This window comes from Papaver somniferum, chromosome 1 (genome assembly GCF_003573695.1).
Source record: "Papaver somniferum cultivar HN1 chromosome 1, ASM357369v1, whole genome shotgun sequence".
NCBI classification, from domain to species: Eukaryota; Viridiplantae; Streptophyta; class Magnoliopsida; order Ranunculales; family Papaveraceae; genus Papaver; species Papaver somniferum.
In genome coordinates, this window is record NC_039358.1 from 121,035,533 (window position 1) to 121,056,239 (window position 20,707).

Below are 20,707 nucleotides of genomic sequence, written 5' to 3' on the forward strand. Positions count from 1 at the left end.
CCAGAAACCATCATGGCCTTTCTCTGATTTGGCTTATATACTTAAGTACTACCTCCGTCTCTAAAAATAGGCAGTTTTGTGTAAAAAAAAAAAACTTCCAGAAACCACAAGTCAAGCTAGGTAGAGCTAAGATGCAACTGAAATAATATAATTTGATTTTCATGTATTGGTTCATTTATTTTATGTAAGTACATGGACCATACTGAATGCAATTACTTCGCCCTTTCAAACAGAAACCAAAACTTTACAATCTTGTAATTTTGAGAACGATAGTAACTGCAATCTGTCGACTAGGTCTAGGACAAACTATGTTGAACCTGGAATCCATTCATCACCTTGAATAAAATTCTGAACAGAGTATGCAAGGACATGATTTGCTGGAACCTGACTACTCCAATCAACCCTGCCAGAAATATTAGCTCCAGGGCCAGTGTTTTCAAACTCCCCATAATAAAGAGTTGATAACGCAAAATCTCCAGTCCAGGGCATCCACCCTTGTGGGGAAACAATCTCCCCAAAATAGCAATTTAAGAAAACGGTTCTCGAGTATTCCTTCCAAGGTCTACCCAGGTAGTTCTTATGAACCTTAGGCTTTTTATAATACCAATCCATGTATTCATCTGTACCATTGATCAAACAATTCTGAAAGACAAAACCTGTTGATTGTGCTGGATCCGTCCGGCCATGGGCGGTTACCGCATTGTTTTCTCCCTTTTCTGGTGATCGTTGGCGAGGACAAACTAAAATCACCGAATCTTGAAAGATTGCAGCTGAGTTACCAAAAATGAAATCGACATTGCCTTGTATACGGCATGATTTGTAGAATTGGCGTAAAGAATGAGCATATACTGTATCTTGATTGCCAAGGAATTCACAGTTTTCAATTACGGAAAGATCACTGTCTGATCTAAATGCCACTGCTTGGTGTTGTTCTCCACCAGCTGCATTTTCAAATGTTATATCCCGAGCCATAAATCCATCCCCGCTGACTCCTGCAGCAAGCATACACTATCAAATCTCAAAATGCATCTTACAGTGAGAATTTTAACTTCAATAAATTGGCAATATTGTAGTCAGAGACAAACAAATGCTATTAATACTAAGCAATCACCATTACTCAATAAACTCCAAAATCATTAAGCCGCAGTATATTTCAAACTCTGGTAGTTTTCTTCTCGAGACAGAAAACATCCTCCAACAAGAAAATGAAAGAAATAAAAAGCCCGACACACAGCATTTCATCTTTCTATGTAGGACCAAAGTCAGCAACCCATTGACTAAGTTTAAAGCATTACTAAGGGCATCACATGCAGGACACTGCTTCTCGATGTGACATACCAGGATCAAAAAAGGAAATTGATACATAACCACAGAATATCTTGCCGACGACTATGATGTGAAACCTTACGAATTTTTAGACCAGTGCATTCCCTCCGAGAAAGGTGCACAATTTTTAGGTGGTGCAACTTGTAAAAATTGCACTACTAACACGATCGGATTATAAAGCAGCAAATTACTTCCGGCCCTGCGTAACACTAACTAAGGACCAAAGGAGAAATATAAGCTGCTGTACCACCAAAAATCTAGAAAAAAATCAAAGTCTGTGCAGTATTATGCATACTTACCGACGGTTGCTGTGTTGTATGTAGAAAGACCCGGTTGCTGCACGCTCAGAGATCCTGAAATCACTGTTTTCCCCATCCCTTCTCCTAAAAACACTACATTTTTCTTCTCGAGTGGTACCCTTACAATCTCCTTGTACCTCCCTTGTTTAATTTTGATCACAAATTTCCCTTCCCCATTGTTATCTGGTGCAGCATCTACAGCATCTTGAATTTTATTATATTTACACCCCTCTCCTTTTTCTTTACACACTGTAACATCTACTGTTAGATCCGACGGGCAACCACCTTTTGTACTCAAATCCACCCCACCACCATTATTATTCTCCCAAAAGCCATCTCTCTCGGTTTTAGGTGGTTTCCATGAAGCTGTTTCATCACCAAACAAGTCGTATGAAACGACCATACTTAGGGCATTACTGGTGAAACCCATTAATGAATCCATAAATGACATTGTCTTGTTGACTAATTGACTGTCGTTGACGTACTTTAGAGCGGACCAGCTATCATATTGGTAAAGTAAAGCAGCACTCATCCAGGCCCTAGCATCTTTGATTCTTCCACTTTGTAAAACATCATTGGCTGATGTTAATCTATACTCAGAATTGTGCAAGAACTCTATACAATTCTTTGCTGCTGCTGAACGGTTCGGATTGCTCATAGAATCATCAATTATGCTCTTAACCATTGATTGGGCAGTTTTGAAATTCTGGGTTGAAATAGAAATTGCAGCTTGAATGATCTCCACCGGTTTCGGATCTTGTGGAAGGTTTCCAGATTGTGATAGACTGGTTTTGCAGATTTCAGGATACCTCGTAGCGTTGCATGATAATTCAATCTTTGAAAGGGTTAGTTGATTTTGTTGCTGTGGTGATGGTGGTGGTTTTAAGTGATGGTGGCGGTGAGTTGCAGAGGATGGTGATAAAGAAAAGAAAAGGATGAGAGAGAAAATCGTGAGAATTAGAAATGAAGCCATGGAAATCAGTAAGATTTTTCTCTTTTTCAGAATACATGATGAGGAAGATGGAGATGAGAAGGGTTTTAAGGGTTTTCTAGGCATGTGAGAGAGAGAAATAGTGAGTGAGTGATATTAATGGTGGGTAATCCTAGCCGAGATAATGTCTAACGTCGTTGTTGATGTTGCCAAATCTGGGTAATTTTTGAGTGGGGGAGTCACGGGATTTGCAGTGGGATATCCACTGAAGATGGGATAGAGACACTGGGAAATGGGTTCTTAGTATGCAGCTAGTTTCATCACACAGTGTCATAAACAGGAAAGTGTAAACCTAAAGAGTGTTATTATTGGCTGTTTCCATCAAACATTTTTCTACTCTATAATCTATATCCCTGGTACTCTGTAGGACTAGGTGGAGGGACTGGTTGGGCCAAGTTTGGTAGCAATGGACCCACTGCTCTCCCCATATGGCCCCCACATGCTAAGGACGAGGAGCTCCTTCCTGCTCTCCTTCCTGTTCAAGCTGTTGCTGAAAAATTGGGGGAATGGCGGCATCTCAGAATTTGGTACTAAAAAGCTTTAGTTGTAATTCGTTAGGGTACTACCTTCAAACTCGCTTCCCGTTTCATTACCCTCCTCCTTCTTGTATTTCTCTAAACCTAAAAAGCTTTCATAATCATGGTCGGATAATTATTAGCCATGCCAAGAAGAAGAGGAATTCACCTCTTGTGAGAGAGGAAGAACAGCAAGAGGATGAAGATATTGTAGCGGAACTAGAAGAAGATGATGATGATTTTGAAGATGAAGATGGTAATTACCTTCTCGTACTCTTTCAATTTCTTTCTATGATTTTCAATTCCTTTTCATTTTGTTTATTGGAAAATTGAGTTTTTTTGCAGGGGAATTTGGTGATGATGATGATTTTGATGAAGATTTATATGAGAGTGACGAGGGCGAACTTTATGTGAGTTATACTGTGATTGTTTTACATTGAAGCTTAACTGTTGTTAGGTTTCTGTTACTGACATATGAAGTTATGATACTCTACTACCTAACTGTTTGGAAGGTTGGAGATGGAGGTGGTGGAGGTGGAATTTCACTAGCTGGGACGACGTGGGATAAAGAAGCATTGGCCATAGCTGAGGAAGTTTCAAATTCACTTGATGGTGACTTAAAAATATATGCATTTAAGACACTTGTGAATTCCACTATTCGAGTTCGCATTGAGAAGCTCTCAAATAAGTGAGTAGATACAACTATCTTTTTCTCAAGCCACATGAACAAATATTGCTTACATCCTTTCATGAACAAATTTACATAGATCTATCTGAACGAACTCTTTGTTAATAGTGTTTGGATTTACAAAGACCTGCTTAAAACCTTAGTACTATACAGTTTAGGTTTGTTCGAGGGGCAATCGTGACTCAGGTCTGTTGGACACAAGTATTTGATGCTTACAGTTGAAAAATTTTAAGCATTCCAGCAAACCCAGTGACCTGACCACTGAACACGCAGGGATTGCCCCTGCACCCCACTTAGATTCTTTCTGATAGAGCCTACCTTCTACCATTGTCAAAATTTGGCAATGATACCACATTATAAATTCGAGAGACACTAGCTTCTACTGTAAATGACAAAAGCGAAAATAGAGTTGTCACTTAACGGAATAAGGCCTAGCTTCTACGATCAACGTCTCAGTAAAAGCAAACCCCGTAGCAAATTTTCAGTCGTCAAGACTGTCAAAACATGAAAAAATATCGTGGTGTTGATGGTTCAAACTAGTTAAGATTAAACATCTTTGAATGGATTGAGAACTATGTTGCTTTGCGGTAATCCTTGGGATGGTTTCAGCTCGATGGTATGACGTGTACAATGTATGCGGAAAATAATAACATTGATGATTGGAAAATGAAGCTTGTAACTGATAAAGGCCAACACTCTATTTGCTTTAACCATGCTATATGTATCTGCTCTTTTTTGTTTGTTTGTTTTTAAGATATGTATAGTTATTAGCTAAGGCTCTTTTGGACATACTGCACTTGCATGTGTGATAGTTATTATCTGCTTACGTTCCTTAGATTTTGATAGTGCCCATAGATTGTCTATGTAAGTACGAGTGTCTTATAATATATAGCACCAAAACTGGATGAAGCTCAAATTTTAATAGTCTGGTAAAATGCTGGAACTACCATCTTCTGTTGTTATACCCGTGGGGGAAAATAAGTTATGTATATTAGTGATTCATGTAGAAGTAGAAAGAGAGATCCTTAACAATGGAAAACAACCTTGTTGCGCATCACGTTTCCGCGCATACCAAAGAGTACTCAACTGGATTGTCTGCACCTGTAAAGGAAGTGCTTCATAAATTATGAGTGTTCCATTGGAAGAATGAAATTGTACATTCTTGCTTGTAAAATCTTAATTGCGTGCTTTTGGTGCTCTTAGAAAAGCATTTTTCGGAAACTTTATACTTAGCTTTAAAGACTTGTATTTTGCTGCCGAAATCTCCTTAACCAGTTAGGACTAGCTCTCTCCTAGACATCCATAACATCTGAAAGAAGATTAACTTTTAAAGGTCTGTCTCGCCCACAAGTGATTGCTGTGCATGAAAACTTTTTGGAACTTCAGGTGAGGGTTTTTGTTCTTTCAAATTTGTAACTTAGGTTATTATGTTTCTCTTATCAGGTGCAGTTATATGTTATTAAACATAGAAGATATGACATGGATCTACACCTACTTCCTTTCTTAACTATAATGAATTTCCGCTAATCAATTTGTGCGATGGTACCCAATAATTTCCATGTTTCACACTGTGATTACCTCTGTCCATTTTTGTTTACGAACTTTATACTTGTTATCCTTCTTATGTTTTTCATCAAAACAGAATCATAATGTAATAAATTGATTTTGATAGGTCTAGTTCTCCAACTATGGCCGACATTGAAGCTTTTTCGTCTGCTTATAGAGCACGGTTAGACGAAGCAGAGGAGGCTGGATCTGTACCCAAGAATGTGTCGTTGGAGGTAGAACTCTTTAACCCTATTTTACTTGTATTGGTTTGGCGAGTTTGACAAAATACCCCCATGTTACCTTAACAAACTGCAAGCCAAACCTGTAGCTTCGTGGTTGATTTACACCTTACTCTTTCTTTCTTTTGGGGGGTTTACACGCTTGATCCAGTTTAACTTCTCATTAGATCTGTCACTTCATGCTGGGCTTTAGCCTCAAATTCAGAGGAAGGAAGGGATGTAAGCCTTTTGTTGGACAACAATCTTGTTTGGCGCGGCTGAGTTGTCAGATATGACTATATTAGGGGTGCTTTAAGCAAATGTTGATCAATTTCTACTTTTAATTTTAGCTGAATCATTTCGTGGTTGAAACATCTCAAAATTCATCGTTAGACATGCCTTAATGGTAGTTGTGAAGCTAGTTGGTTCAGAGAAAAATCATGTTTCAATACATCCTATGAGAAGTTTGGTTTACTATTGAGAATCAAGTTTTTCTGATTCTCCTTTTACTTGGTTCATTCTTTAGTAATTGAATGTTACAAGAGCTGTATTATTAAGTTATTATTCTGATAGTTGTCATTAGACCTTTGTGCTTAATAGGTTGTCTTTCAGAGGTTTGACAAGATAAAGATGTAAATTTTAGGTCTCTTCCCCGGGTGTCGAAAGAGTTGTTCGTATTCCACAAGACCTGGACCGGTTCAAAGATCGGGCTATGTACGTGAAGTATTTTCTAGAGTCTGTTGATGAAACAGGTGGTGTTTCAGTAGAGGAAGGTGACGGTATCTTCAGGCTTGTTTCTTTCGATTTGGATTTGGCGGTTTGCGTTTGGGGTATCGCTGATGTGAGGGTTAATAGAGAGAAAGCAGGGAAAGGAAGACCGCTTAACAAAAAACAAAGAGACTGGCGTTTGAACACGCCATTTCAGTCTTTACGGTTAGTTCGTTTGTATTCTGATACCTGAATTTTTGCTTAATATATCAAGTGACGTGGGAGTATGATTAAAAGGGAGCTGAAATAGATAGGAAGAAATAGAGGTCTGGTTATCTAGAAGATGGTTAGAGTTAGAAGTATATGTAACTATTTATCATGTCTAATTTCAGATGCCTGAATACACAGGGCCTAGAATTTAATTTGCAAAATTAAAGACTATTGCATTCTTCTTCTTCGAAACATCTGTTAACAGAAATGCTTCCAACAATTGTCAAAGCCAATTCATATGGTACTGAAATTGAGCTTGCAATTCACCGTTTGACTATTTTGAGAGAGCAGAATTTGCGGGGAGCTCTTTAAAATTGGTTGTGGTGTTACACTACTACTAGTAGACAACTAGTGTCAAGAATCCAGTTGTTACCTACAGTAATGCTCTTTCACTTTTTCTTTCCAGGATTTTCCTGTTTTCTTTCAATATATTTTCCTCCTCCATTCATGCCTCTTCCTCCTCCCCCTCCCTCTCTTCCTCAAATTTGGATAGAGAAAGAGTGTGTGGAATTAGCTATGACCCACCAACCACCACACTCGTGCCTGTGAAGATAGTTGCGCACTCAAACTTAATCAAGTGTTTCCTTTCCTTTTCTATGCACGTCAACTATTTGTTGAAAATGACTCCGCAACAACAACAAATTCTTCCTCCCTCTCTCTCTCCAGTCTGTCTATACTTCCCTTGCCTTCTACTTTTGTTATTCTTGTTTCTTCCTCCACTTCACTTCACTGCACTTCTCTTCCCCATTCTTTTCTGTCATGGACATGAACTTCAATCACCATAACCACCATCTCTGCTTGTCCAAATGTCCTAAGCAACGCTGCAACACTCGATGGTATTTACGCTCTCTCTCTCTCTCTCTAAAACATATCCATGTTTATTACTAGTATATCTTTTTGTTTAAGTTCAAAATCCACTTCTCTTTGGTTTCTAATTTCTATATATTTTTGCTTTAAAAACTTTAAATTTGATGATTAAAGAAGAGGAGGTGATATAGTTATCTTTTTATTTATTTTTTCTTTCACTCTGTTTTTTGTATTCCAAGGTGAAATCTTGGTCATTTGGAATGAGTTCAAAATTAACACAAGCAGTTTACACAAAATATGCTTATGTGTTAATTTACTTACTTTAAACCTCTGGAGTAGAATTATTTTGTCTCTTGAATTTTCCTTGCACACTTGTTAAGATGGAGATTGTCCGGTTAGAGATAAATCATTTACGTTATGGATTTCTTTTAATTTATTTTCTTCCACTACTTGTGCAGGATTTTCTTGGATGTCCATAGTGACATTACTATAGAAGTGGATGGAGCAACGTTTGCATTACATAAGGTATATGTATTTTATGTTACTATATGCATATCTTTTGATTCCTTTGTATTGTCCTTTTTCTTGTGTGACATCTTCTGATCTGTTTTACCCGTGGAATACAGTTCCCTCTCGTTTCTCGTTGTGGACGAATTCGAAAGTTAGTTGCAGATCATAGAGATACTGATCTTTCAAGGGTTGAACTTTGTGGTTTACCTGGGGGTGCAGAATCATTTGAGTTAGCTGGAAAGTTCTGTTATGGAGTAAACTTTGAGATCACGTCCTCAAATGTTGCTCAACTTTGTTGCATTTCTAATTACCTAGAAATGACCGAGGAATATGCAAAAGGTAATCTTGGTTTTCGTGCAGAAACCTACATAGATACCATTGTGTGCAAGAATCTTGAGATGTGCGTTCAAGTGCTGCAACAGTGTGAGAACCTTCTCCCTCTTGCTGACGAGCTGAAAATAGTTAGTAAATGTACTGATGCAATTGCTTCCAAAGCATGCGTTGAACAAATAGCATCAAGTTTTTCACGCTTAGAATACAGCAGCTCAGGCAGGCTTCAAACAACTAGGCAGGCCAATGGTGATGGAGATTGGTGGATTGAAGATCTTTCTGTTCTTCGAATTGATTTATATCAGAGAGTCATAACAGCCATGAGATGTCGAGGGCTTCGTCCAGAGAGCATCGGTGTATCACTTATGGATTATGCGGAAAAAGTTTTGATTAAAAAGTCCAGCCAATGGGATTCAGCTGTTCAACCAAAAGACGATATTGTCGGTTCCTTCGATCATCTCCAAAGACTAGTAGTTGAGACAATTGTCAATTTATTACCTGTGGAGAAACTCATCATCCCTATCTCTTTCCTTTTTGGAATGTTACGAACTGCAATGATGCTTGATTGCACGAGTAATTGCAGGCTTGATCTCGAAAGGAGGATTGGGTCACAACTGGAAATAGCTACTCTGGATGATCTATTGATCCCATCCTTTCGCCATCCTAATGATACTTTATTTGATGTTGATACAGTTCATAGAATCTTGGTAAATTTCTCTCAGCAGGATGACAGTGAAGATGATATGGAATACGCTTCTGCCTACGAGTCTGAAGGATCTCATTCTCCTTTTCAGAGTGCATTGCTCAAAGTTGCGAAATTAATTGACACCTACTTGGCTGAAATAGCTCCTGATGCAAACCTGAAGTTCACCAAGTTCATGGCCATTGCAGAATCTTTACCAGAACATGCTCGGACATCCCATGATGGTTTATACCGAGCCATTGATATTTATTTAAAAGTAGGCATCTATTACTTGTCCTTGCCGGATTATTTAAGTATAATCAGATATCTTTTCTAACCCTTAGTGGTTGAACTTTTTCAGGCCCATCAGGGACTCTCTGATACAGAGAAAAGGAGGATCTGCAAACTAGTTGATTTCCAAAAGCTTTCACAGGAAGCTGGTGCTCATGCTGCACAAAATGAACGCCTTCCAATCCAGTCCATTGTTCAAGTTCTCTATTTTGAGCAATTAAGGCTTCGAAATAACTTATGCAGCTCATATCCAGACCCTGATCATAAACCAACATTACATCAGTCATGGCGGGTTGGAAGTGGTGGGCTCAGTGCAGCTATGTCTCCGAAAGACAATTATGCATCATTAAGAAGAGAGAACCGAGAGCTGAAACTTGAACTAACTCGATTGAGAATGAGGCTCAATGATCTGGAAAAAGACCATGTTTGCATGAAAAAGAACATGGAAAAATCTTCTGGCTCTCATAACTTGACTGGTTTTTCGTGGATGATGAAGAAGATGAGTTTGTTTAGTCATAGTTCTTCTCGGGGATCGTCGTCGCCATCAGAACACTCACAAGAAACAGATTTTAAGATGACTAGGAAAATGAGTGAGGCACATATATACTAGGTAACTGCATGCTCTATACAGCGTATATTTTGTCTTCCTAAAGTCTGAACTGATCATATTTATGAGTGGTAGTAAACAGACAATAGATTTTCTAGGAAGTATAGTCTAGGCCTTTATTATTTATTTCATATCATCCTAAGAACTTTGATCTTAACCGTGCTCTATGTTTGTGCTAAGTCTCCTTCAGTAGAAAAAGATCTACACATACACATTACAGTTTCCGTCCTTAGTTTTGAAGAGATCGAGTAGTACTTGACCTTTCAGATTGACTGTTCGGTATTCTGTAACCAGGTCTCTTTTTTAAAGATGTGTACAGATGGTAAGTGCCTCAACTGTAAATCTCATTTCACATCACTGAGAAATCCAGGTCATATGCCAGAGCGCAGATTATCAGGCCAATGAAATTTTAATGGGCGTGGCTGATCTAGACACCACCCTTCAGGTTTTGATGGCCGGTAAGCCAAAACCTGTTGCTCCTTTTGGCCACCAGGATGTCAAGTTTATGTTTCCACAGGTTGCAAGAATAGTGCTCATTTATGGAGTGTGTCTGTGTTGTTTGAGAACATCTCATTTGGCTATTGATAGTTGAAGTGTTTTCTCAATCAATGCTTCTGTTTCATACTTCTTTTATTCATTACCATTTACCAAATTAAACCAGTGGGAAACCCAGGCTATGCGTCAGGTATGTGGTAATTTTGCTCTTCTTAAATACAACAAATATTGGACTGAACTTACCAATAACGAGGTTTGTATTATAATTATTATAAGATCAGATTTTTTTTTCTTATGGGCAGAAAAGTTTTATGCTTTTTAAACAAGCTTATTATAGGGGCGGCATGATTTATTAGAGGGTCGGCATTGTGATAGTAATGTCCCTTTAGTTGGTTAGGGGATGTCCTAAAGGGGATGTAAATTGACTAGATTACCCTTTTCACCTTAAATCAACCAAAATCAAATCAATTTTTTTTAAACCTAATGAATCAGAAAAAATCAAATCAGTTTTTTTTTTCATCATCTTCTTCATCTTCTCTTCTCCTCCATCAACCGTAACCTCCATTAAAACTGAAAATTTCATCGTCTTCGATTAATCGACGATTCGAAAAATGTTTGGGAAAGCCCAGTTAGGGTTTAGTTTATAGTGTTGGATTTAAGTTAATTTTGTATCAAAAATTAGGGTTTTGTATGAAAATTGAAATTGAAATTTCTGGTTGCATGTGAGTTACGGTAATAACTCAAATACGAACCGTAACTGTAGATTGGGTTGATGTTACGGTTGGTGTTAACTCAAATACCAACCGTAAGTTCTTAGTTTTGAGAAATATGTTCAGTTACGGTTTGTATTTGCATCATATTTATCAACCGTAATTGATTTACGGTTTGTTACTCAAACAACCATACCAACCGTAAATAATCCTGTGTCTTAAGAATTTATCAAATAATGATTTACGGTTCAAAAGTTAAGTTGACACACCAACCGTAGGGTAGTTACGGTTGGTCTCGGTTCATTACTTACCAACCGTAATTTAGTTACGGTTGTTGTCCAAATTTAATTACAAACTGTAACTGGTTTTACAATTGGATCTTCCCCAAATTTAACCAGTTACGGTTGGTATTCGATAACTTACGAACTGTAACTAAGAGTTACGGTTGGTCACGAGCAAAATTGCAACCGTAAGTTCTTCTGAAAATTTAAAAGTTTTGATTTTGTTAGGTACTTTAGATAATTTTGAGCGAGAAAAAGCTAATGGGAACTAATTTAGAAGTATACCGGGTCACTGGAATCACTCATTTTGGTTGAGTGAATCAAAATCTAGGGTTTCACAAATATCACAAAAGTTTTTCTTTTTCTTCTCCTCTAAACTTTTTTCTTTTTAACTCTAAAAATCTGATTTTGTTTTGATTGAGTTAATATAAATGAAATTAATCATTAACACTAAACTTGATTATCATCACTAAACTAGGTTATCAATAATGAAGGTTAATTTGTCATTTTCAATTTTTTGATAAGGGACACCTTGAATGATCATGTAATGACCCTTTTTGTCCTATTAGAATGCCGCCCTTCTAATAAAACATGCCGCCCTTATAATAAGATTGTTTTTAAATTTTGTTTATGAATCAAAGTAACATATTTAATTGTAAACGTATTATGCTTTGTTGAAAGGTTTTGTTTTGGCTCTAGTAAGAAGCCAGTGCTATCGGGGTTAGTAAGTTGGTGCATTACAGAGACTGTTACATGGAATGTTTTGATATCTGGGTTTGCTGCAAACGTTTAGTAAAGGTGGTGGTGGAACTGGCAGACTCCCTGCCCCCAAAAAGGAGCTGCATATTTAAGTTCGTCGTGTTAAGATTTTGCCTGGAAGGCTGGAAGCGTTGCTCAACTATAAGATTAAGATTTTGCTCCACTAATTTCATTTTAACAATGTCCAACAGATACAATTAAGAAATTACAATATTTGACTCTACTTAAAACTCAGTACAGCTCTTAACTGACCCAACATCTTTTATCATTTGAAGCATTAGAGATTCCACCTGTTTATCTAACTTGAATCCTGCCTTTTCAATCTCCTTGCAAAGCTCCTTGCACTTGGCCAACCTTCCTGACACTGCATACATCTTTATCATATCCCTGTAAATGTCAAAGGTTGCAGCAAAACCAGCCTCCTTAAGTCTCGAAAAATATCTAACAGCCCTTGGGAGATCTTTCAGTGCAACAAATAATTTTATTGCGACATGATAAGCTGGAAGATCAAAGAGACAGTTTGATCCTTCCATTTCCCAGATCAAGGCAAATGCCTCCCTGTATTTCTTCTCCTTATACCGGCTATGTATCATTGTTGTGTACATAACAACACTTGGCTCTCGTACCGATTCCTTGAACCAACTATACAAACTTTCAACAGTATCATATCTCTCGAGCTTTACACACACTTTCATGACTGATGTACAATCCTGCTGGCTCAATTCTAGGTCATCTCTCTCACCTAGATCATCCAACAAAGTTAATACAAGCTTGTATTTGTCAGGGTTCTTCCCAAGTTCCAAAATCAGCTTAGCATGAATGCTAGCATCCAGTGTTCTATTATTATCCTTAGCTACTAAAAGGAGCTTTCTAGCCAGATATAAACTTCCTCCTCTTATGAAACCCCTTGCTAAAGCTTCAATAACTGGCCGACTTGCTTTGCTTGTGAATTTCTGCAAGTCGAATGGCATTTTCAGTTCCCGGGTCCTTGCTAAGATCTCGACTGTTGAGGCTAGAATGCGATCATCAGGGAACAATTGAGGTTGTTGTTCTGCCCAACAGAAAGTCTGTAGAGCTCTGTCTGGAAGACCCATATGACCCAGTTCTCGTATTGTCATAGAAAGTGATCCTTTCCGGAGGAATCGAACCCATTTGCTAAGAACTTCAGAAACATTTTTATCCGATGGTAGACTTCTGATTTCTTTAGCTAAATGGATGAGGAATTCTGGGTTCTTGTAAACTCTCTTACATACAGATGCTCGTGAAGAAGATAACATGGGGGAAGCCATTCTCACATGCCTCTTTGGTGTTGGAAGCCCTAATGGTCTAAGTTTATGAGGCAGGGGAAGTGGGAGAGGCCTTTCCCTATTCAGTTCGCCAGGTTTCTGAGGAATTCTACCTTGGAAAAGAGAAGAAATTGCATCGACCTCATCTGCGCTCCATTCTAAACCATCACCACCATCCTCGTCATCAATGTTGGGCAGCTCATTACAATTTAGGTCCTCCTCAATAGTGTTGTTCTTCTGAAAGAATAGATTACTTCTGGGATCTGGAGGAAGTTTTGCACGCCGAGGGTATCGAAGGTTCTTGGTTAATTTCCGGTGAGGATTCCCAGCATTCGTTCGAGTTACACTGCTTGAGCTTCCCCGAGAATTTGATACCCTAACTGCGATGAAATGAGAACCAACAGACTGTCCCAGGAACGGATAACTTTGTCTTCCAAATATTGCATGAAAATTGCACAGCACTGAATCCATTGCCAAGGTTATTGAACTTATAGATGTTCCATTTCTTCCTGAACTTGTACAGACCACCTAAAGAAGTACTCCAATGTTTTGGTATCTCCACCCGGACATCCCTACTCAAATCAAAGTCGGACTCAACAAAGAGAAAGTAACATCAGTAAATATGAACTCGTAAACATTCTGAACAACTCAACGGAATCAAGATTAAGACACTACATACACTAAAACATAAGAACAATTATGAGTCTGATAAACAAATATACAGAAGCAATAAAAACAAGTATTAGGGCGGCAACAGAGAGCATCAGCTTTTAATCATGTCTAACATTAACTTACCTCAAGTTCAGCGATCAAGTGTAAAACATCATTTGCTCATAGACAACTCAAGAAACCGAGATGATAAAATTAGGCGTGTGCTACTGATGAAAAATGCTACCACATGCGAAACATATAAGTATATCAGTATATATCCTACTTTTAAAACCCTAAACCCTAAATGTATGGAGGTGTTAATTAGGGTTTTGCACCCTCACCAAAAAATGCAAGAAAAGTTTTTATCCACACAAACGATTTCAGTGAAGATACATAAAGAGGAAATCGTAATAGCTCAATACACACAGACGAAATTCCTTATCTATTACAGTTCATTGTAAATCTTTGGAGGGAAAAAAAAAAGACGGAGAAAGAAGAAAGATATACCTGAGGAAACCCTAACCAGGATGTTGCTTTTAAAGGAGAATAGTGAACTCAAAGTCAATTAGGGATCGGTTTTGGTTCCTTACTACCAGTTCCGTTAATGAACCCGAGAGAAGAGGTTACGCAACTGATAGGCCTTGGTGCTGGATCGCTCGGATTATGATGTGGTCGGGCCGCATATATGTTGTATGTGGCCCCTCTTCGTATGTTGACATGTACTCAAATTAAAAATCTGCCCCCTCTAAATCCCCGTAATTGATTTATCTTTTTGAAAAATAAGTAGGAAGTAAAGACAAAAAGTTAGGTAATGAAACTATTTTGGATAAAAAAAATCTATGTGTCACTATTTAAAGATGGGTCACATACTTATGATGTGGCCCGACCACATCGTAGCCGCACCGGTGCTGGATAGGACTTCGGGTTGCCTATCTCCTAGTTAGGTGTCTCACTGTGTCTCACCAATATATAGTCGCCATGTGTCATTATTTTGATTACCCAACATACAAAATACGGAAGTGCTTTTCTAAGAGCATCTCCAATGCATAGGGCCAAGGTCATCCTACGTGGAGGACTTGTTAACACATTCTTACGTGTGGGTCATTGCTAAATGACAAAAAAAAATGTAAATTTTTTTACCTCAAGTTGATCTCCAACCCCCAAGGTATTATCTAACAAACATTATTTGAATTTAGAGACAAAATAATGATGTGGCTTTAAGACCCAAGGTCATAGTGGAAGTCTTATTTACACTTTCTCCATTACCCCCACTTAGCCATGTCATCTCTCTCTATGACCTTGACCCTTGTGTTGGAGATGGAAATTTGGTGCAAAAAATCTTGAATCCTACGTGTCATTCAATTTTAAGACCTTTACCCCTTGCATTGGAGATGCTCTAAGCCCCACTCAGCGCCCTATTCTCCGCCCATCTAACGTGGCTATATGAGTTGTACAAAAAGTTGAAGCCACGTATTAGATCAGGCGAACTCTTTTATCTCTGTCTCTACTTATTCTCCCCCTGATGAAAGCCGGAGATTCTAAGAACTGTGTTCTTAATTTATTTGTGCCTAATAGGGTTCTTAACCTTTGATCTCTATATCTGTGTTCCCTCTTATCTTGTTCTTCCGCGCTCTCAAACTTAAGCAAATTGAAATACAGTCGAACCTCGATAAATGAATAACCTCGCCAAATAAATAATTTTCTCTGGTCCCGATTTGGGCCAAGGTGATAAATGAATAACCTCGCTTAATACATTAATGAATAAATAAAATTGGATCCTTAAAGGCCCTATAGAAATATAAACGAATAATCACTGAATTATATATGAAAAATATATATAAAATTAAATCAAAATACATAATCAGAAAATTTTACATAAAAATATATGTAGGAATGAAATAAAAAAAAATCATCTATGGTTGTCTTTTTCTTCCACCCAAACTAAATGCACCATATCCTTAATTTTATGCAATGCTTGCACAATTTCTGGAATATTTTGCTCGTGTTGTAGCAAGTAATTTTTTAATATGACCATTGCTTGAAAAGAATCTTTAGATGACACATTTGGTACAACGCTACTATCATCTGGTTCGGGATCATTCTCATTATTCATTCTTACTCAATAATTTCTTCGTCTGTTGGAGACTCCATAACTGCATCATTCTCGTTAGGATAGTTCAAAAGATGTTCGACGTCCATCACATTTCTATAACGTAAATTAGAAATGACACCACTTAATCCAAAAGAAAATGAATGTTAATTGAATTATTGATAAGAATTTTGACCAATATTTCCTAGGTATATTTGTACATTTTCTCCTATACAATTTAACTTCTTAATTAAGAAAATATTGTTTAAATGAATAAATATTCGTATTTATTTATCGATAAATAAATAACCCCGTTAAAAAAATATTTTTTCTTGGTCCCGAAAACATTCATTTATCGAGGTTCGATTGTAAGCTAACTTTTAATCTATTGCTACCCATTAGAGTTCACAGAAACTTGAACCGAAAAATTCCTTTCATTCTTTTTATCGAAGAACAGTCAATTGGGTTTGTGGATATGCATCTATTAATTCAGATGAAAATTACTTTTTAGATGCAGTTGATAAAGTATTGATTTTTATTCAATTTTAGGATTTTCATTTCCTTCCGGTCTTTCTTCAAAATTTATTCAGGATCATAGTTTATGAAATTGATTAGTTGATTTAAGTGATAGATCTTCCTTTGTGTTGAGATGGAATTCGAATTTTGGTATTTTTCTTTTTCCTAACATTGTAGAGATATGTTGAGGGAAAAAAACAATTTGCAATTCCCAATTGGTAGGCAATCATGAAGTGGTAAGTTTGGTGAGCCTTGAAAGCAGAAACTAACAGTGATTGAAAAGAGTTTGGACTTGTATTTAAGGAAGAAAAGGTAATCGAGAGAAGGAGAGGAAGAGAATCGAAGAACTTGGACAGAGAGAGAGAAATGAAAATCCAAGTCAGAAAAATTCGCGTGAATTGGTAGCACATCAGCTTGCCAACTCTGCATGGGCGATTATTAAACGTCAAGTGTGAATTTGTGCACATTCCTTAACGAGTGTATATTTCACATTTCAATCTATATCCCTAATTTAATTTAGGGAGTTATGTAACGAGGGTCGTGATTCTAAATATGGATGGTAATGGGGTCATCAGTTAAATAATCAACCAATCATAAAAATATGTGAAATATACACTCGTTAGAGGAGTGTGAACAAATTTGAACTCAATCGTGCTAGATGACCAGCGGTGTAACCGACTAATACTAGCGAATGAGACGTGTCTAGTGATGTGTCTTAAATTGGAGATTACTCCTCTTAACACGTCACATAGAAGAGAAAACTAAAAAACAAGGAGTGATGCTACACGGACCGTGTAAAATCCCGTGAAGTCTAATACTCCATTGAGAAGTCCCAAATTGTTGAGGAGGTACCTCCTTTTCCTAAAAATACGTAATTTTGGTCTTAAAGCCAAGGATCCCTCTTGTTTTTAATGCCTCCCTGGCATTTTGTGGTAGGAGATTTTTATGGGTAGCAGGGGTTTATGGTCTTGCGTTACCGCGTAGTTTGGTTAATGTGAAGTTTGGTCGGGTCATGACATAATCTTTGTTACCAATCCTTTTTGTGGTTATCCAAGATAAGACTTGTTAATCTAATTTGTTATCATATAATTTGAAGTTTAGTCTATTCTTCTGTTTTAACAACTTTTTTGCAGTCTTTTCCTGTGTGGCCTTCATTCTTGTCTCTGTTCGTATGCTAAAATCAGCCAACTCTTTCTTTTTCTGGTAGTCTACTTCCATTCTTGCAAGTTGTCTTGTTCTCTCCGTCTCATTTATTAATAATGTTGCATTTATAGAAAAATATGGTATGAGATTTGACATGTGGTATTGTTAATGGTGGTTTTTAGTTCAGGGCTAAATTTGTAAAAGTCCATTTACCTAACCCGACATCAGATGTAGTAGATATTGATATGTCTATATTTCGCAGGGAATTTGGAGAATATATCAAAATCTGATGAGTGCTTATGTCTTTCTTCATATTATATTGAAACTCAAGCTCCTAGATGAATTGTTCACTAGTATAGAGCCTAATGAGTGTATAAGCTCTTAGTTGCATTACTCACAAATGCCGGAGCCTGTCGAGTACTTTTCTTGTGCTTATGTTCCTCGGCAGAACCCTTAATATTGGTATAGCATGACGGATTTTTGTTCACTCGCAGCAGAGTAGCACGGACCTCTAAGTACTAAGGTTAAGGCCCTTGCACAAAATACTCAGTCATAAAGCAAAGAATAAACAGAACCGCGGAGTAGGAGCAACAACGAGGGAAGCATGGCCATGCCCTAGGCCAGCCGGCGCCACTTGGCCACACCCTATGCTACCCAACCGGCCCTAATTCCTTTGTCGACCAATCAGATCGCTTTAAGCCTACCACGCTTCCATGAGTTATGGTTGGGCCCATACTTGCCGACCTTATTCCCCATCGACCAATCAGGTCTCATTAAACCTGCCACATGCACCAAAAGGGTGGCCACGCCCGTGCTTGGACGACCCCCTACTTTTATTGACCAATCAGGTTGCTCCAAACCTGCCACAACTTTAAAAGAGGTGGAAATTGTGTCAAGAGGTCGTCATACTAAGTTGGCTTCCCAAAAACCGCGCCAACATACTAACGGCATGCTAAACATGCCAAAACGAGCATGCCAGCACACATGCCAAATGGGCATGCCAAGTACACATGCCAAACGTGTCACTTACCTCGGCAACATGCCAAAACGTACCCACTCTCTATTCGTGACCAGCATCACAACAGACTTCAATTTTGGCTAGCCTAACTGTAAGCGCGACCATGCTCTAGTAGCGGTGGATGGAACCCTAACTTCTAATCGTGGCACAAAACTATGCCGCCTCGGGTCCACAACATGCCACAAGCCGTGCGGACTTAGGAAACCCTAAAAAAGGTGCCAAGCCACAGCCACTCGTGGAAATATTTGCTCTTGTGACCGTTTCTACATGGTGGCCTGCCTATGGCTCCTCTGGCATGATTCCGACACCGTTTGTAGAAAATGACATGCCATGACCACCTACCGCATGCCGCATGTCATATGCGCTAATTAGGGTTTCGGCATGCCAAAACCTAATTTAGGCAAAGTTGTTACGCCAACCAAGTCAGATAATGTTCCACAGAGCATTGGGATTGATGTGGCCACTGAAACTGATGTTTCCACACCACATTGGAGTCTAACACCAATGTGCCAAAATCTAGTGACCATGGCTACGCCAGGCGCTACTTGCACCATCGCGCCGCTGGCATGCACAGGCTATGCCAGCCATTCCACCGTGCCACCGTCATGTACGAACTATGCCATCCATGCCGCAGTGCCACTGGCATGCGCTAAAGGCGCCACTGTACCATTATCAGGCGCCAACAAGATGTGGTCATAATCAATGGCTACCCTTCCTCATGAGATGCAATCTCGGCCATCCAAGTTCGCCACCGAACTGACAGACTTGTAGAAAGTTTTAGGTGACCAGCCGAGATGAGCCTAAATCTAGTGGCCATGGCTACGCTAGGCACCACTTGCACCTCTGTGCCACTGACATGCATGAACTATGTCATCCATGCCGCGGTGCCACTCGCATACACTAAAAAACGCCACTACGCCATTGCCATGCATCAACATGTTGTGGCCATAATCGATGGATACCCTTCCTCACGAGATATAATCTCGGCCGTCCAAGTTCGCTACCGAATTGACAGGCCTGTGGCAAGCCAAGATGAGCCTAATAGCATCACATGTTATTTTCCTGCGGCAAGTCTATTTACTTTGACTTGCCACACGTAGAAAACTGCTACATGTTTTCCACGAAAACGCTCGAGACATCAAACATGTACAAACTGGGGGATACCCATCAGGGTATTGGTCTGGCGGTTTACAGCGTGCGGCGTGCAATACGCCGGTTACAAGAAAGTGTCATGAAGCGGGACGATTAATGGTAGAAAGAAGTAACGGATGTAAACGGATCCACTTCCTTCATCATGGAAGCACGGTTTCTGGCGGTTACACACTCTTCCATCACTCAATCGTTCCCACTTCCTACGAGACCAAGGTATGTTTTATTATGGCTTGTATAAATATTTTTCACCTATTTACACCAAAGAACAAGTTTTGGTCAGCAACAACATAGTATTCAGAAATCACCAAAGAACTGATAGCTTTCTGCAAGCCAGTTCCACTTTCTAATACAAGTCATAAAACAGCCACACCTTCATAATTAACCATTCTGGTCTCAACACTTTCTTCGCTTCCCACCCTAAGACCAACCCTTCTCCTTCACTTTGTGACCGAAGCAAGAATGGAACAACCATTTCTTGGTTTAGGCCAGGAATGTACAGATTGATCTCTCGAATCAAAAGTACTCCCGTGCAGTGCATTGTTTAGGGTCTAGACTTGCTTCTCATCCACACACCCAAATTTACCAAAAACAATAGAAACAGTTTTCACCCACAAACAATTGGCAACCACAGTGGGAGATCAAATCTCTCGGTTGCAAATTCAATTCCCAATTTCATTTTCATCCCAATTGGTCTTAGGCCAAATTCAAACCCATTTTTAATTTCCTAAATTTCTCAAGATGGTTGATCTTAGGAATGCTTCAGAAACCCTCAATCCCAATTTTACTTCTCCTAGCACCGAAAATACTCCACATATTA

At 38.7% G+C, this 20,707-nt stretch overlaps 3 protein-coding genes and 1 non-coding gene across 10 annotated transcripts; 1 reads left to right on the forward strand and 3 right to left on the reverse strand.

Moving 5' to 3' along the window:
• Positions 1–132: 132 nt before the first annotated feature.
• Positions 133–2,955, reverse strand: LOC113298718 (probable pectinesterase/pectinesterase inhibitor 51). Its single transcript, XM_026547536.1, has 2 exons — positions 1,626–2,955; positions 133–992 (listed from the first exon to the last, which is right to left on the reverse strand). The coding sequence occupies exons 1-2, from the start codon at positions 2,680–2,682 to the stop codon at positions 307–309; spliced, it is 1,743 nt and encodes a 580-aa protein (XP_026403321.1). The 5' UTR covers positions 2,683–2,955; the 3' UTR covers positions 133–306.
• A 136-nt stretch (positions 2,956–3,091) lies between these two features.
• On the forward strand, positions 3,092–10,580 carry LOC113298698 (BTB/POZ domain-containing protein At5g48800-like). 3 transcript variants are annotated; one of them, XM_026547518.1, is made up of 9 exons: positions 3,092–3,387; positions 3,477–3,541; positions 3,644–3,819; positions 5,492–5,600; positions 6,229–6,518; positions 7,829–7,895; positions 7,997–9,169; positions 9,254–9,793; positions 10,085–10,580. In XM_026547518.1, the coding sequence occupies exons 1-8, from the start codon at positions 3,123–3,125 to the stop codon at positions 9,791–9,793; spliced, it is 2,685 nt and encodes an 894-aa protein (XP_026403303.1). In that variant the 5' UTR covers positions 3,092–3,122; the 3' UTR covers positions 10,085–10,580. The 3 variants fall into 3 exon arrangements, with proteins under 3 accessions (XP_026403303.1, XP_026403296.1, XP_026403309.1); XM_026547511.1 differs by having other exon boundaries at positions 9,254–10,580; XM_026547524.1 differs by lacking the exons at positions 3,092–3,387; positions 3,477–3,541; positions 3,644–3,819; positions 5,492–5,600; positions 6,229–6,518 and adding an exon at positions 7,109–7,399 and having other exon boundaries at positions 9,254–10,580.
• A 1,586-nt stretch (positions 10,581–12,166) lies between these two features.
• On the reverse strand, positions 12,167–14,621 carry LOC113298725 (pentatricopeptide repeat-containing protein At2g01860-like). 5 transcript variants are annotated; one of them, XM_026547566.1, is made up of 3 exons: positions 14,480–14,621; positions 14,117–14,212; positions 12,167–13,893 (listed from the first exon to the last, which is right to left on the reverse strand). In XM_026547566.1, exon 3 carries the CDS (start codon positions 13,790–13,792, stop codon positions 12,260–12,262), a length of 1,533 nt encoding a protein of 510 aa, XP_026403351.1. In that variant the 5' UTR covers positions 13,793–13,893; positions 14,117–14,212; positions 14,480–14,621; the 3' UTR covers positions 12,167–12,259. The 5 variants fall into 5 exon arrangements, with proteins under 5 accessions (XP_026403351.1, XP_026403336.1, XP_026403344.1 ...); XM_026547551.1 differs by having other exon boundaries at positions 12,167–13,913; XM_026547559.1 differs by lacking the exon at positions 14,117–14,212 and having other exon boundaries at positions 14,480–14,609.
• On the reverse strand, positions 14,081–14,143 carry LOC113342259. Its single transcript, XR_003356539.1, has one exon. It is a non-coding gene; the product is annotated as a small nucleolar RNA snoR101 (small nucleolar RNA).
• Positions 14,622–20,707: the final 6,086 nt, after the last annotated feature.